At 36.0% G+C, this 13,338-nt stretch overlaps 1 protein-coding gene across 3 annotated transcripts in view; it reads left to right on the top strand.

The window, feature by feature from the left end:
• NCAPG2 (non-SMC condensin II complex subunit G2) overlaps positions 1-13,338 on the top strand; it is a 109,181-nt gene that overhangs the window by 23,641 nt on the left and 72,202 nt on the right. For all 3 annotated transcript variants that reach the window (XM_072652078.1, XM_072652080.1, XM_072652079.1), the window contains exons 9-12: positions 1,736-1,805; positions 2,472-2,558; positions 5,803-5,898; positions 13,072-13,197. In XM_072652078.1, the coding sequence (XP_072508179.1) occupies positions 1,736-1,805; positions 2,472-2,558; positions 5,803-5,898; positions 13,072-13,197 (379 nt within the window). The remainder of the gene's footprint in view (positions 1-1,735; positions 1,806-2,471; positions 2,559-5,802; positions 5,899-13,071; positions 13,198-13,338) is intronic.

The following is a 13,338-nucleotide window of genomic DNA, read 5'->3' on the forward strand; positions in this document are numbered from 1 at the left end:
AAATCTCTTTTGCTTAGAGAGAGTTCCAAAAATGGGCAGTTTTTCTATAACTTTGGAAACTCTTTAATATAGGAGTGCTATATAGATCCTTTTTGGTAGTTTAGTGAAGCCTATATGTCTGTTCTCAGAATAATATTTTTAAATAATTGAAGGAAATGTATAGAGATGTAATTACACCCCCCCAATCCAAGTTCATAGACTCCCCCAAATCTATCCTGGGATGGTGCATGGAGTTGAAGAACTCGCTTTAATAGAAACCATTTGGAGTTGCAATTGATAATATTTTCTCAAATAGATGACAAAATTCCTCAGTAATTTTAAGTGAGGGTTCAGGGTTTGTATAATACTCTAAGAACAATGGTATCTTAAAATTGGATCAGTCAGATGTATTAATCAAGAAACCTTATATTTGTCCACTTACCTCCCTTAACTTCAGACAGGATGGAATTCCTCTCTGAAGTTTCACCCAGTTTTTTTTCAGAGGAAGGAAGGAACTAGGCATTTATTAAATGCCCTCTATGTGCAAAGCACAATTCTAAGCACTTTACAAATATTATCACATTTGTTTTCTCCCAGCAAACTTCAGAAGTAGGTGCTATTGTCAAACCCATTTTACACTTGAGAGAACTGAGGCAGACAGAGGTTAAGTGACTTGCAGCTAGAAAGGGTGAGTGGGTGGATTTGAACTCAGGTCTTTCTGATTCTACACCTAGTCCTCTATCTGCTGTTCCATCTAGCAGCTGAGTCACTTAAGCTCTATCTGCCTCAGTTTCCTCAACTGTAAAGTGGAGATAATAATATCTACCTCACAAGGTTGTTGTGCAGATAAAATGTCATGATGTTTGTAAAGTGCCTAGCATGGTGCTTGGCACATAGTAGGTGCTGTGTAAATGCTAATTTTTTATTGTTGTTGTAGTTATTAGCTGTCTCAAACTGTGGCTAAGACTTTGGCAAGAAGAAAAAGGGATGTATTTAGGGTATGATGTTGGTTCAGAATTGATAGTTAATGAAGAAATTTCTCATCCTGGTGGGATCAAGGATATTGGTATTGATTTGTAATGTTTAGCCTAAAAAGGAAAGGGGGAGGACATGGTGCCTCAGTATTATTTCTGTAGCGTAAATTCCATCTTAGCTGAAGCACTTTGTCACTTAAATTTCAAACTTGATCATAGTTTTATAAAAAGGTCAGATTTTCTGTATTTTTGATTAAAATTTATATGATGTTCTTTGTAACATAAAACATTCAACTATTACAGGACTTTTTGTATATAAATATTCAATAAATATCATTCACTGAATAATTGAGAGAATTAGTAGAATGGATAATCTGAAGTATGTATCTATTCCAAAAACTTTTTTGGAATATGCTTTTGTACTTGCTTTTGAATCCATTTATTGTTGTAGGAATATTTAAAAATTTTTTAAAAATAATGAAGGCATAGTGAAGATGTGATTTGTAAAGACTGGGAAAACAACTTCTCAGTGTTGTGTTCCTCCTCAGGACTTTTTACTATTTGACAATTAATATTACTGTTTAATATTTTTTCATGGATAAAATGCTAGCCCTAACTATTCTGGTAGTCCTCGAGTTGGGGACAATAGTTAAATATAGTGTGTGTGTGTATATATATATGTATATGTATACATATATATATATATGTATACATACACATACATACATATATAGTATATGTAGCTTTGACTCACTTTTATGAAATTTTTAAAATTTATACAGATCTCTGATGGTTCATGTTGCTGAAATTTATTTCAGAGCTTGGAAGAAGGCTTCAGGGAAAATGTTGGAGGTATTTGCTTTTAATTTGATGGAACGTCTTCCTTAGACATTGGTCCATAGGGAAAGGAAAATTTAAAGTTTTGAATCCCCTTCCCACTCCCTTCCTCTTCCTTTCTCTAACTAGACTAACTACTTGCATACATCCCTTTAGATTCGTTAGTCATATATCTAAAAGTCACTAGATGGTGCTTTTACTCATTTGCTGACACAAGTCTTGTGATTTTCTTATTAAATGCACATTTTTTTTTTTAGAATTCTGAGAATCGTTAAAAACTCTTTGAATGCTCATTAAAAATCACTTAAGACCTGTTTTTTCAATTAATGACTGCTATATATTAGAAACAGATCTTTGGCTTTTCTCACCAGAGCACAAGAAAAGCTTTGGCTATTGATCCTGTTATTTGCCATACAGTTGAATTGTCTTCAGAAAATAAAAATTATAGTTGAGTGTTAACCCCTGCCCTACAAGAATTCAGATCATGTATTGAGTTAAAAGTTTAAAAGTATATCTGTTTTTAAACAAAACCTATTTATTTTCATTTTAAACATGTTTTTGTCAACCAAGTTAAGTATAAGAGGAAAAAATTAGATTTTTTTATACTGCTTAGAATTATTTCACTGTCTCTGAAATTTTTCATGTATTAATACAATTCTTCTTACTACATTTTTATTTCAGGTAATTGAAGATGGTTGTATTCAGGATTTCATGCATCATGGAATTCATCTTCCAAGGAGTTCTCCAGTGCATTCCAAAATACGAGAAGTAAATAGAACCTATCATAATAGTCTGATTAATTTTGCAAGCTACATTTTGATGTAGAATATATTTATTTTTCAATTCTCTTATTATGATTCTTATGTTCAAATTTAATTAACTCTCTATGATTTTGAAAATTAAAAAAAAAAATGACCTTAATGTTATTGATCTTCCTTACAGTCAAAATGGTAATTTAGTTAAGGGGATCTTTTTTTTTTTTTTTAAACAGTTATTAGTTTTACTACTGTTTACAGTCTTCTAGTATACATTGGATGTATAAGATTCAGTTTCCTGTTGATATAAAGTGTAGGATGTGCTTTGAATAGACCTTAATGTTATTATGAAACATGTTTATGAATAATTAGGATTATAATCCTCTTACTACTATTATGCTTTTTTACAGCTGTCTTAAAGTTATGATTTTTAAAAATTCTTTTTTGTTACATACTTAATATTTTAAATATATTTGAACAGTCATCTAGACCAAAGAGGGAATCAAATCCTGAATAAAGACCTAAAGTTTTCATTTGGAGTATAGAATTTGAGAAAAACCTTAAGGATATTATAAATTTGTTTGCTTGTTTTTATGTTAAAATCATTTTCATTGTTTATCCATCCTGTGCTAATACTAATCCACAAGCTATAGAATCTGAACAAATTTCCTGGTAACTTTACCTCATTTCTAGACACATAGTTAATAGGGTTTTCCCATTTAAAATTTTAAATTCAGATTTCATAGACAAATATTACCATTTTATTAGTGTCTACATATTTTTATTTATTTAGAGCACTATTGTCTTTTTTTTTGAGTGGCATCTAATTGATCATAAAGAAGTTGGCAGAAAGTAGTTGAAAATCTGTTCTATTGTTATGTTTGGGCATATTAAAACAGATGCTATCTACTAGAAACCCAGTCCACTGGACTTACTGTCTTAATTTGGTTTTTTTGGCAGTCGTGAATTGACAAAATAGATTAGCAGACACTACTCATTTTTATACCTGGTACGATCAACTCATTCTCCTTAGCCTAGAATTGAAATAGGACTTAACTGTAATTTTATTTGTTACGAAAAGATTTGTTTAAATCTTAGATTATTGAGGCTTATGCTTGAATTACCTGAGAATAAATGAAGAATACAGAAGATTTCCTAAAGTCACGATCTTTTCCTATTTTTGCACTATAATTTCATGTATTTTAATAGAAAATATGCCATAAAATTTCATTAGAAAGATAATTTTATAATAGCCTGAAAATAAGGTCATGTAGTAGTCATTTCACAAGCTCCATATATCAACAAATGTATTTTTCACCTGTATATAACTTGTATTGCTTGATAATTTTATGTTGTTTCATGCAAGAAATTAAGTTTCTTAGCCATGTAGACTAAAGTGAAGCTCTCCAGTAGTAATATGTTAAACAGGTTAAACAGGGATAATTCTTGTGGTCAGGGCTTTTATCTGCATAGTACATAACAACAGCATTCCCCCAGACCACCATTTCTGTTTCTAGACTATCCCTTATAGCCGTCTTTTGGGGAAGCATCTCGTGTGGAGAGGGGCCAGCCATCTACATCAACTGCCACCTGACTTCTGCTCGTGAGCTGAACAGGCCAAACTAGCTGAAAAGCAGGGAACCTCTAGGGAGAGAGAGGAAGCAACATGTGCCAGGCTAGTAAATCTGCCACCATCATTTTGACCACCGTCTCTCTTCAGACACCAGTGGAGCTAGTTTATGATCCTGATTCCCAGAGTCTTTGGAATAGCATTGTTTCCAGTCCAGTGCCCAGAGGCGTCATTCTGGAAAGCAGCTGTTGAAATGTTGCCTTGCAACTCCTCCCTAGAGTGCTAGAGCCCCAGCTCTTGAAGGTCCAGAAATGAAATTACAAAGTTCTTAACACTTACATAGTGCAGCCTAGAAATGGACACATTTTATTATTGGAAATGACATTAAACAAGAGCTATTACCATTTGCTTTGCTGCTGCTCTCTGAGGACTATCTGACTTGGAACATTGTCTCCTCCATTAGAATATCAGCTCCTTGAGAGTAGGCGTTGTTTTACTTTTTTATTTATGTCCCGGTGTTTTTCACACATATGTATGTGTGTGGGTGTGTATGTATGTATGTATATATATGTTTTGCTTAATAAATGCTTTATTCATTAATTATTCATTTATTCATACTTCATTCTCACCCGTGTTGTCTCCTAAATAATTATCTTAAAACATAATATGGATAAAAGGCAAATATTTGTTAAATTTTTTTTTCTTAGAAGCAGACAGAATTGAAAAGTAGAATAAGAGTTTTCATTTGAAAGTGAGATGGTTTCATATTGTTTTCTTAATGCTTTGTTGTGTACAATAACTTCTTGCTCCAATTTCTTCACTTGAAAGTTCTTTATTGATGTATAATGGATTATATTAAACTTCCTTACAGGGAGTTGTTAGAAAGTTATTTTGAAAACAAAAGCCCCTAGCCTTTATCTTTGTTATCTGGTATGCCCACATTAGATGGAGTCTTTTAGTATTTTTCTCTTTTGCAATAACATAATCTTGTGTTTGACTAGAAGTTAGAAAAGGCACTTTTTTATGAGTCAGTGTGTGAGGAATTTAGGGAAGAAACTGAGAAGGATGCCTAAAGTGAAGAATAAATGAAAGGAAGGGAGTAGGAAAAAAAAGCAGAGGAAGAAACAAAAATAAATTCTCTTTCCTTTTAAAAATGTTGGGAAACATTTGAAGTAGAGGGGTGAGGGATAGAATAACGAAATAGTAAAGATTTTTCCTAGTTGACAAAAGAGGGAGCCTTTTTATTAGATGTAAGTCTTGAGGTCCAAGGCAAAATTTTAGATTTGTAAGGGAGCTTAAAGCAGTCTGGTCTAGCCCTGTCATTTACATAGAAGGAAACCTAAGAAGTGAAGTGGTTAAATATTCCCAAAGCCACACAGCTAATAATTGTTAGAGGTAATTTTAGAATGGATGTTTCCTGATTCATAATTTCATATTTTACATTCCTTTTGTAGTTTTGTTTCTTATAGGTAAATAGATTCAATGACTTCCTACTGCCTCCATTTGAGAAATTATTGAAGGTGATTTTTGAGAGAATCACAAAAATGTCGTGTGAAGTCATAATATGCTAACCACCAATTTCTGTTTTAGAGGGTTCAGAATAATTTTTTCCTCTGATTTCCTTTGAAAGGACTTCTAAAATTTTTATTTTACAATGCTAACCATATTTTTGCTTTTGGCTATACAGGTGCTAAGTTATTTTCATCATCAAAAAAAATTTCGTCAAGGAGTAGAAGAAATGTTATATAGATTGTATAAACCTATTCTTTGGAGAGGATTAAAGGTAATCCATCTTTTAAATTGTATGAACATGTTTTAGATACGTTATTTGTGCCCCTTAATTTGGAATACTTCAGTTAAAATATATGAAAGGTAGTTTTGATCAGGTGAATTTTGTGAATTTTAATTAATTAACTAATTAATTAGTTTTTAGTTTTCAGCATTCACTTCCACAAGATTTTGAGTTCAAAATTTTCTCCCCATCTCTCCCCTCCGCCCACCCTAAGACAGCATGCATTCTGATTACCCCTTCCCCCAATCTGCCCTCCCTTCAGTCTCACCCCTCCCTTCTCTTATCCCCGTCCCCTTTATTTTCCTGTAGGGCAAGATAGATTTCTATACCCCATTAACTGTATTTCTTATTTCCCAGTTGCATGTAAAAACAATTTTTAACATTCGTTTTTAAAACTTTTAAGTTGCAATTTCTCTCCCTTCCTCCCTTCCCACCCATCCCCACTGAGAAGGCAAGCAATTCAGCATAGGTTATACATGTGTAGTTATGCAAAACACTTCCATAGTAGTCATGTTGTGAAAGACTAACTGTATTTCCCTCCATCTTATCCTGCTCCACATTTATTCTGTTCTCTCTTTTGACCCTGTCTCATCTCAAAAGTGTTTACTTCTAATTACCCCCTCCAACCATTTGCCCTCCCTTCTATCATTCCCCAATCCCTGCTTATCCCCTTCCCCCCTGCTTTCCTGTAGTGTCAGATTTTCATAGCAAATTGAGTGTGCATGTTATTCCCTCCTTAAGCCAAATGTGATGAGAGTAAGGTTCACTTTTTCCCTTTAACCTCCCCCTTTTCCCTTCCACTGAAAAAATTTTTTCTTGCCTCTTTTATGTGAGAAATTATTTGCCCCATTCTCTTTCTCCCTTTCTCCTCCCAATATATTCCTCTCTCATCGCTTAATTTAATTTTTTTAGGTATCATCACTTTCTGTTCAACTCAGCCTGTGCCCTCTGTCTATATGTATATAATTTCTTCAACTACCCAAATACTGAGAAAAGTCTCAAGAGTTACAAATATTATCTTTTTTTAAATTTTTTTTTATTTTTTTATTTTTTTATTTATTTAACTTTTAACATTCATTTTCACAAAATTTTGGGTTCCAAATTTTCTCCCCTTTTGTCCCCTCCCCTCATCCCAAAACACCAAGCGTTCTAATTGCCCGTCTGCCAACCTGCCCTCTCTTCTATCATATCTCTCTGCCCTTGTCTCCATCCTATACCCCTTTGCCTGTATTTCTTATTTCCTAGTGGCAAGAACAGTACTCGACAGTTGTTCCTAAAACTTTGAGTTCCAACTTCTCTTCCTCCCTCCCTCCCCTCCCCTTCCCTTTGGAAGGCAAGCAATTCAATATAGGCCAAATCTGTGTAGTTTTGCAAATGACTTCCATAATAGTAGTGTTGTGTAAGAACTAATTATACTTCCCTGCATCCTATCCTGTCGCCCATTACTTCTGTTCTCTCTTTTGATCCTGTCCCTCCCCATGAGTGTTGACCTCAAATTTCTCCCTCCTCCCCATGCTCTCCCTTCCATCATCCCCCCCACCCTGCTTATCCCCTTCTCCCCCACTTTCCTGTATTGTAAGATAGGTTTTCATACCAAAATGAGTGTGCATTTTATTCCTTCCTTTAGTCGAATGTGATAACAGTAAACTTCATGTTTTTCTCTCACCTCCCCTCTTTATCCCTCCACTAATAAGTCTTTTGCTTGCCTCTTTTATGAGAGGTAATTTGCTCCATTCCATTTCTCCCTTTCTCCTCCCAATATATTTCTCTCTCACTGCTTGATTTCATTTTTTTAAGATATGATCCCATCCTCTTCAATTCACTCTGTGCACTCTGTCTCTATGTGTGCGTGCGTGTGCGTGTGCATGTGTGTGTGTGTAATCCCACCCACTACCCAGATACTGAATAGTTTCAAGGGTTACAAATATTGTCTTTCCATGTAGGAATGTAAACAGTTCAACTTTAGTAAAGTCCCTTATGACTTCTCTTTGCTATTTACTTTTTCATGCTTCTCTTTATTCTTGTGTTTGAAAGTCAAATTTTCTTTTCAGCTCTGGTCTTTTCATCAAGAATGCTTGAAAGTCCTCTATTTCATTGAAAGACCATTTTTTCCCCTGAAGTATTATACTCAGTTTTGCTGGGTAGGTGTTTCTTGGTTTTAGTCCTAGTTCCTTTGATTTCTGGAATATCCTATTCCACACCCTTTGATCCCTTAATGTAGAAGCTGCTAGATCTTGTGTTATCCTGATTGTATTTCCACAGTACTTGAGTTGTTTCTTTCTAGCTGCTTGAAATATTTTCTCCTTGACCTGGGAACTCTGGAATTTGGCCACAGTGTTCCTAGGAGTTTCTCTTTTTGGATCTCTTTCAGGTGGTGATCGGTGGATTCTTTCAATATTTATTTTGCCCTCTGGTTCTAGAATCTCAGGGCAGTTTTCCTTGATAATTTCATGAAAGATGATGTCTAGGCTCTTTTTTTGATCATGGGTTTCAGGTAGGCCCATAATTTTTAAATTGTCTCTCCTGGATCTATTTTCCAGGTCAGTTGTTTTTCCAATGAGATATTTCACATTATCTTCCATTTTTTCATTCTTTTGGTTTTGTTTTGTGATTTCTTGGTTTCTCATAAAGTCATTAGCCTCCATCTGTTCCATTCTAATTTTGAAAGAATTATTTTCTTCAGTGAGCTTTTGAATCTCCTTTTCCATTTGGCTAATTCTGCTTTTGAAAGCATTCTTCTCCTCATTGGCTTTTTGAACCTCTTTTGCCAATTGAGTTAGCCTATTTTTCAAGGTGTTATTTTCTTCAGCATTTTTTTGGGTCTCCTTTAGCAGGGTGTTTACTTGTTTTTCATGCTTTGCTTGCATGTCACTCAGTTCTCTTCCCAGTGTTTCCTTCACCTCTCTAACTTGATTTTCAAAATCCTTTTTGAGCTCTTCCATGGCCTGAGCCCATGGTATATTTATTTTGGATGTGTGGGATACAGAAGCCTTGACTTCTGTGTTTTTCCCTGATGGTAAGCATTGTTCTTCCTCATCAGAAAGGAAGGGAGGAAATGCCTGTTCACCAAGAAAGTAACCTTCTATAGTCTTATTTTTTTTCCCTTTTCTGGGCATTTTCCTAGCCAGTGACTGAGTGTCCTCTCCACCCTCACCTCGCCTCCAGATCCGCCCATCCAGCACTTGGGGTCTGAGAATCAAATGCTGCTTCCCAGCCTCAGGGCTTTGGGCAGGGGCAGGGCTGCTGTTCAGTGTGAGATTAAGTTCAGGTGCTCAGGGCAGGGCCGACTCACGGGCTCTGTTCCCTCAGGGGGTTTATGCAGAGACCTTCAACAATGGATCCAGGCTCCTGCCTGCTTGGGGAGCCCTGGTCTGCTCCCACCTCTGCTGCTGCCTCCCGAGGGTCCTGAGTTATGGGGGCACCCCACTCCCCTCTCGACCCAACAAAGAGGCCCTCTCACTGACCCTTGTCACCTGTGGGTGGAGGGACCTGTGCGGCTGCTGGAGATTCCGTCCCTGAAGCCTGCTCGGATCTGCTCCTTTCGGCGCTGCGCTGCCGAGGCAGGGTTGGGCTCTGCTCAGGGTCTGGGGCGTGAGGGACCTTTTGCAAGAGGTTTTCAGGCTCTCTGGAGCAGAAATCTCGTCCGCTCCGTTCTGTGGCTTCTGTTGCTCCAGAATTTGCCAGAGGTTCTTTTTTTTTACAGGTATTTTATGGGCAGTGGGTTCAGAGGTAGCGTATGTGCGTCTTTCTCCTCCGCCATCTTGGCTCCGCCCCTCTAAATATTATCTTTCCATGTAGGAATGTAAACAGTTCAACTTTAGTAATTCCTTTATGATTTTCTCTTTCCTGTTTACCTTTTCATGCTTCTCTTGATTCTTGTGTTTGAAAGTCATATTTTCTATTCATCCGTGGTCTTTTCATCAAGAATGCTTGATGAAAAGTCCTCTATTTCACTGAATGACCATTCTTTTCCCCTGAAGTATTATACTCAGTTTTGCTGGGTAGGTGATTCTTGGCTTTAATCCTAGCTCCTTAGACCTCTGGAATATCATGTTTCAGGACCTCTGATCCCTTAATGTAGAAACTGCTAGATTTTGTGTTATCCTGATTGTGTTTCCACAATACTTGAATTGTTTCTTCTTGGCTTCTTGCAATATTTTCTCCTTGACCTGGGAGCTCTGGAATTTGGCTACAATATTCCTAGGAGTTTTCCTTTTGGAATCTCTTTCAGGAGGTGATTGGTGGATTCTTTCAGTATGTATTTTACCCTGTGATTCTGGAATATTAGGGCAGTTTTCCTTGATAATTTCTTGAAAGATGTTGTCTAGGCTCTTTTTGATCTTGGCCCAATAATTTTTAAATTGTTTCTCCTGATTCTATTTTCCAGGTCAGTTGCTTTTCCAGTGAGATATTCCACATTGTCTGTTATTTTTTTTCATTCTTTTGGTTTTGTTTTTTAATTTCTTGACTTTTCATTAAATCATTAACTTCCATCTGCTCAATTCTAATCTTTAAGGAATCATTTTCTTCAGTGAGCTTTTGGAACTCCTTTTCCATCTGGACAATCTGGCTTTTTTAGGCATTCTTCTCCTCATTGGCTTTTTGGATCTCTTTTGTTATTTGGGTTAGTCTATTTTTTAAAGGATTATTTTCTTCAGCATTTTTTTGAGTCTCCTTTAGCAAGCAGTTGAGTCATTTTTCGTGATATTCTTGCATCACTCTCTTTTGATATATCAAGTTTTGATCTACTTTTCTTACTTGATTTTCAGAATCCTTTTTGAGCTCTTTCATGGCCTGATACCAATTAATACTTTTCTTGGGGGCTTTGGATTTAGGAGCTTTGACTTTGTCATCTTTTTCTGTTTGTATATTTTGGTCTTCCTTGTCACCAAAATAAGATTGTGTAGTCTGATTCTTTTTCCAGTTTTTGCTCATTTCTCCAGCTATTTAATTGACTTTTGATCTCTTTGTCGAGGTAGTTTTCTGCTTCCAGTCGGGGTAAGGGGATGTACTGTCATCTGCTCAATCCCTCCACAATCTGTGGGCCTAGAGCTCCAGAAATGGTGGCTGCTACTGCCCTGGCTCCTACAGTGGCTCCCACAGGTATCTCTACCCCTTGCACCACCTTGGGGCTGGGACTGGGGCAAAGGCCAGGGCTAGACCACTCTCCTCTCTCAAACAGGTCCCACAGGTTTTTTCCACTGACCTTCCAATTTGTCCTCAGTGTTTTGGGGTTGTGAAGTCTGGAAACCACCACAGGTGCTAGAGTTTCGATTGTGTCCCGTTCCCTGCCCCTCCCCCCACACCTCTGCCCTCAGGCTTGCGCAGGTCTTATCTGTGCCACCAGGGCCCATGCTGGACTGTGCTCTGCTCCCAGCATGGCATGGTAGATACTTCCCATGGACCCTCCAGGCTGTCTTAGGCTGGAGATTTGCTTCACTCAATCATTCTTTGGGTTCCTGCAGCTCCAGAATTTGTTTAGTCCTTTTTTACAGATATTTGGCTGGGCTTGGGGGACGAGCTCTAGCTCATACATGCTTTTACTCCTCCATCTTGATCCGTCCATTTTGAATTTTTTTGGTCAAAATAAAACTGTTATAAGCTGAATCACTTGGTAAATTTATAGGATGATTCTCCCCAGCTGCTCTTTCCATAATCTCTTAAGCTCCAGTGCCACATTACTAAGTTCCTTTTGGATTTTTTGAACTGGATTTACCATATAGGAAACTGAAAGGTCCAAAACAAGATTCATTATTCTCTCCCATACCTCACACCATTCCCCAAACTTGATTCTGTTTTGAACTTCCTTTTTATTGTCAAACTAGCAACAGAACTGATATTTAATTTCAGTTTCATTCATTGTCCTACGTCACAATTATACCCTTTGAGAAAGTTCCATAAATTTAGTATATTTAGTAGTATTTCCTAGTATTTATTTTAAAGATGTTTTAAGGTCAGTTTAATCTTCAAATTACCTACATTTCATATTGTGCTTATTAAGTTCATGGTTTGTTTTCTTTTTTTCCTACCAGACCTGTGATTTCATTGGTCTAGAGGTCTATATTTGCCTCACCAGTGGTGAAATAGAAAAGGAATTCTAGCTTTTCTTTTAATTTGCTAATAAACTTTAGCGTCTTGAGCAATTAGCCTTACTGTCCTTACATTTCCTAATCTTAAAACTTTTAATCTGTGAAATAAGGTTGTTGAACTAGAAAATCTCTGAAGTTTTTTCTACCCACAAAATTCAGCACTATGCATTACTATTCTCTGGGTCATCTCTAGTCTTCTAAATTATTTTTTTGAGGTACTACTCCAGGATTTTTTAAGGTTTTCTAGGTGTATTGGTACTATGCTTTTGTATAAGGTTAGACTAATATTTTTTTTCCAAATTTTGGTAGAGTTAATCATTGTATTTTCAGATAGCTATATAAGCCAGTTTCTGAATATAGTAATATATGCCCAAACTCTCCTCCTGGGAATGTTATTTTTTTGGTGTTACTTAATCTCTAAATATTACTGATATCTATCTAATCAAGAGGTTGAAAATTCCAGCTTCTTACCATTAAACTTAGAATGTTATTTTCATTTTTCTTTTTAATAAAAGATGTGCTTCATGTAGCCTTATAGGAAAAAATGTGACTTTTTGAATTAAAAAAATCCATAGATTCAAAAATACCTTCCAAATTTTCTTTCCTTCTTCTGATACTACTCTTTGCTGTGGATGACCATAGGATGAGTAATACTAGATCAAAAGAAAAATGTAGTTAGACTGAATTAAATTCATTTTCTAGTACTCTTAAAGTCTGTAGTCAGGCATATCTCTATTTTTTAACTTGACCCCAAAACATGAAACATGTAATAATCCTGAATCAATCTGTCAGGAATCTTTTATTAAATGTCTACTATCTATACATTTTCACTATCCTCAAGGATTTAATACTTACATGGGGGAGACATGCACATATGTACTTATGTAAATATGAATATACAAAATTAATCCATGTGGTTTTTGATGGTGGAGGGAAATTAGCAGCCGGCAGTAATATATAGTCTTTCATCAGCAAAAAGGAGAGATATGTTTACTTTTTCATACTGAATTGAAATATTTCAGCAGAGTTTTCCTTTTGATTATTAAATAATCGATTTTTTTTCTTTACTGAACAGGCCAGAAATCCTGAAGTTCGATCAAATGCAGCATTGTTATTTGTTGAAGCATTTCCTATTAGAGATCCTAACCTTAATCATGTAGACATGGATAGTGAAATTCAGAAGCAGTTTGAAGAACTCTATGTAAGTTTTACAAACATGAATTATTATTCAGTTGCTGTCAGACTGCTGCTGGTTGTGTTCCTAAACATGCCTTGTTCATTGCTGGTTTTTTGCCTCATGCTTTGCCTTGTGTCTGGAATGGAAAAATTCTATTTGTCCTTT

Source organism: Notamacropus eugenii, chromosome 3 (assembly GCF_028372415.1).
Source record: "Notamacropus eugenii isolate mMacEug1 chromosome 3, mMacEug1.pri_v2, whole genome shotgun sequence".
Taxonomy (NCBI): domain Eukaryota; kingdom Metazoa; phylum Chordata; class Mammalia; order Diprotodontia; family Macropodidae; genus Notamacropus; species Notamacropus eugenii.